Here is a 4,257-nt window from a genome sequence, read left to right on the forward strand (position 1 = left end):
TAGAAAGGCTCCAATCTCTAGATCAGAGATTTCAAACATTGATGCAGATATATTGTGGGGCTTCACAGCAAGAATTGATGAAGTTGACCTATCAAACAACTTCATCAGTGGAGACATATCCAATGTGACACTTCACTCAAGAGATATACGTTTGGACTATAACAATTTTACCGGAGGCCTCCCTCACATATCAGCAAATGTTATGTACATTCAAGCTTCTCATAACTCGTTCTCAGGATCCATTTCTGCGTTCCTATGCCCCAGAGAGAGTAATAGGGCTGAAAACATGCTGTCTATTTTGGATATATCACATAATAATTTAAGTGGATCACTCCCTGATTGCTGGGCCAGTTGGAAACAATTAGTTTACCTTAATTTGAGGGGTAATAATCTATATGGTGAACTTCCTCCTTCAATGGCTCTATTAACAAATCTTCATTTGTTGTCTCTGTGTGATAATGGTTTCTCTGGAAACTTTTCGTTAAACTTATCACACTGGACAAATTTAGAATACCTCGCGCTTGAGCGAAATAAATTTTCAGGAGGTTTGCCAAATACAATGCAACAAAATTTGGTGGTTTTCAAAGTAAGGGCCAACCAATTTATTGGCAATATTCCAACACAGCTGTGCCACATGTCTTCTCTAATGGCAATTGATCTTGCTGATAATAAGCTCTCAGGATCCATACCACAATGCTTGTATAACATCATGCAGTTTGATCCTAGAACTTTATGGACCTTTTTTTAATTTGTATAAGGAAACAAATTTATTTTCTAAGGGAAGGGAATTAAATTACCCTGATTTATTGTCAAGGTACATTGTTGACTTTTCTTCCAACAATTTATCAGGAGAAATTCCGAAGGGGTTGTTTAACTTGACTCTATTGTGGTCCTTGAACTTGTCTCGAAACCATTTGACTGGAATGATTTCCAGCGAAATTGGAGATCTGAAAAACATGGAATCTCTTGATCTCAGCTACAACAGGCTTTACGGGGAAATTCCTCCAACCATCTCTGATATATCATTTCTTGAAGTTTTGAACCTCTCATACAACAATTTCATTGGACAAATCCCTTTAGGGACTCAAATTCAGACTTCTGAATCTTGGAGTTTTGTTGGCAATCCTCAACTTTGTGGGGTTCCTCTTCCAATAAAGTGCAACAAGAAAGAAGCTCACAACCCAAAGTTGGTTGAAGGGAACGAAGATGACAGCTTTTTGAAGTCATTGTATCTTGGGATGGGAGTGGGATTTGCAGTAGGCTTCTGGGTAGTTTGTGGTTCTCTCTTCCTCATCAGACCATGGGGACAGAGATTTTTCCAATCATTTGACAGTTTGGTCGACCGACTTTATGTCCATGTGGCCCTCATGCTTAAGAGTTTCCATCCAATATTTGGAACAACTTAAAATTGTTGTTGAGGTATGTAATGGATTATAGCTATCACATATTTCAGAAGTTATCGTCTCTTTGATTTGCATGATCATTTATCTTTCTTTTTCTTCTTTTAGTTAAAACAAATTTAGTTCTGATCTGGCTCTTTTTCTTTCTTTTATGTTGTTTATTGGTCGATATGTTTTGTCTACGGGATCAAGTGCAGCAGATCAAGCAGTGGGTGCAACATCCTTGAAGACAGATTTGATCTATATATCTAATACTTTTCCAATGCCTCTGTCTCAAATTCAAGTCTCATATTTTGCTTCAGGGAATAGCTAGGTTACTTTGCTGCAGTTACAACATTTGGCTAAGGGCTCTAATGTTTCCTTCTAATTAATGTTCTTTGTTTATCTTACATTTAGTGATATGGTGACAAAATAAGAGCTTGTAATAATGATTTATCAGAATACGTTTGTATACTTATGCCAGTTTCTTTTTCAATAGAATATCCTTTAAGTGGTGATTGAATGCGAATTATTGCAACATTATCTTCCCTTAAGGAATCTACAATTACGTGTAGTGTGGTGAGAGGGCATGCTCGTCGGCGTTCTTGTTCCTCAGGACAGGTACGTGTAGTGTGGTGAGAGTTGCCAAAGTGTCAATGGAAAAGGACGAGATTGTTGCCAATGTGGCTGCGGCAATCAATGGGATCGTGGAGCTCATGCCGAAAGGGTGGGGTTCTGTGCGGTCGTTACATTTGAAATTGTTGGATTCGCTTGCGCTGCTGCTCTATCAGGTAATTCCTGATATTAAATTGAAGATTGAGGGAGCTAAGAGAAAAGAGGAAGCTAAGGAAGAGGATAAGTATGTGCAAGATAAGAAGAAGGAGGTGGCTAAGAAGGGTCTTAAAGTTGGTAAGAAGAAGGGGAGGATCCATGAGGTTCGGTACATGGATGATACTATCGGTCATGAACTCATTCAAGATGAGTCAGGCGTTGAAGAAGATGGGGATGTAGAAGAAGGTGATGAGAATGATGAAATGACTATTGAACTAGTTCTAGATGAGAAAAAAAGGAAAGGATCAAAAACTGACAAAGAGGTTCTTAGTGAGCTGAATAGTGAGAAAAAATTGAAGAAGGCAGCCAAGAACAAGGACAAAAGTAAGAAAGATGGCTTGTCTTCTAAGAGAAAGAAGGAAAATGATTTACCTACGAAGGATGAAGTTTCTGGCAAGAAGAAGAAGAAGGAAAGCGGAGAAGTGAAAGTAAAAGCTAAAAGAGTTAAGAAGCCTGCTTCTGCTGAGTAGAGAAGTGTCCTTGGTTCTAGATTCTCCTCCTTGATGGACATCGGTGTAATGTTGTATGTTTTTTCTTCTCGTGTCCTCCAGCAGATTTTGTTTTAAGTATATCATTAAAGTTCCTATTTTTTGGTTATCCCTTTTTGCTTGTTAGCTGTTATAAAATTTATTTACACTGCTTATGATTAACTTGCGAATACTACTCAATAGAAGGTTGTGTTTCTGGCTTCTGATTAATTAAAGCATGATTGATATAGAATATACTAAAGGAAGACATTTTAACGTAATTATGATTGGTGTTCATATTGTTATAAACAACGGCGTCAATACTGAAGTTAATGCTGCAATTGGTAAGAGAATGTTGAGAACAGAATTCAATATTCTTTCAGTTGAGAGTTTGGTCCTACATGCACTTGAAAATTACATTTTGTGTTTGTTGGTTTCGAGCTAACCGCTTCACTTGCTTCTTTGACATGTTATTTAGGTGCTATGTTCTACTTTTAGTTTGATTTATCAATTAGACAATTACTCTCCTTGATAAGAAGACATTGGCATTGGAATTATCGGGGGGGGGGGAATTTGGGCACTAACATCTTTCATTTTCAGTGTTCTAGATAATACATTGGGATGTGTTGCCCTGGCACATAAGATTTAGTTATTCCATCTGACAAAGAAACGGCACAAATTGGCAACAACTTATGGAAGTTGCTTGAGGCTTTTGCCCAAGTACAACTCCATTTCCTACATTTAAAATGCTTGTAATTGGTTACAATTCTATTTTTGTAGGAATCTTGGATGTTGGATCTCGCTTCTCTTTATGTAGGTTTGTGACATTTAAGGCAGTCAAGCACTCTAACAGTTTACCTTTATAAAGCGCCTCCCTAGGGAAAGATCATATGTCGCTAAGCCAATGGTTAATCTTGCAGAATGACACTACTCTCTATTTTAGTATTTCCCAGTTGTCACTGAACAAAATCTTATAGAATGACAGGATTGGAAAGGGTTTCTGATTTTAAATAGATTATTGGATTTATTGTACACTTGTCATCTCTCTGACATTTTGTCGCTCTGTTCCAGTTTGCCATATGCTGGTCGGAAAAACAGAGGTATATTATATCATACATATCTTAGTTATTCTATACAACCTGTTTGAAATATGTTTACAATAATCTCAAAGATCAACATACATATAATTTATAGCAACTTAGCAAGTCATGTTTTTCACATGTTATACTATGTTTGATGTCTAGAAAAATCCGTCTATTTATGTTGGAATCTCTACTGGAGTCACCTGGAGAAGAGTTGTTGCGTTTGACATTGGGGCTTGTACTTTTTTGGGGTGGTCTATCCTTTTTGTTTGTATTCAATTCTATCATCTTTAGGCCATTATTGAATTCTTTCTTTGGTTGAAAATGGAAAAGCTAACTTTTCAGTTAATAATTGAATGTGGCATAAAGTTTGTACGATCTGTTTTCTTTGGTGCAGAACTCGGATGCCTTCTTCTCAATGATCATGAGAGTTTCATTGGACTTTTTTGTTTTGGCGTGAAAATTTCATGAAGAAACCATTTGGTTTACGTGTTGAGT

The 4,257-nt window shown here is 37.0% G+C and overlaps 1 protein-coding gene across 1 annotated transcript; it reads left to right on the forward strand.

Annotated features, from left to right (window-relative positions):
- The first annotated feature begins 1,969 nt into the window (after positions 1–1,969).
- Positions 1,970–4,002, forward strand: LOC114718925 (transcriptional regulator ATRX homolog). The gene is made up of 2 exons (XM_028904360.1): positions 1,970–2,733; positions 3,458–4,002. The coding sequence occupies exon 1, from the start codon at positions 2,036–2,038 to the stop codon at positions 2,678–2,680; it is 645 nt and encodes a 214-aa protein (XP_028760193.1). The 5' UTR covers positions 1,970–2,035; the 3' UTR covers positions 2,681–2,733; positions 3,458–4,002.
- Positions 4,003–4,257: the final 255 nt, after the last annotated feature.

This window comes from Neltuma alba, unplaced genomic scaffold (genome assembly GCF_004799145.2).
Source record: "Neltuma alba isolate B1F8T4 unplaced genomic scaffold, ASM479914v2 tig00011879_pilon, whole genome shotgun sequence".
Classification (NCBI taxonomy): domain Eukaryota; kingdom Viridiplantae; phylum Streptophyta; class Magnoliopsida; order Fabales; family Fabaceae; genus Neltuma; species Neltuma alba.

Bases quoted from the DNA above. Each gene is read 5' to 3' on its own strand.
- LOC114718925 (XM_028904360.1), top strand. From the start codon at position 2,036: ATGGAAAAGGACGAGATTGTTGCCAATGTGGCTGCGGCAATCAATGGG.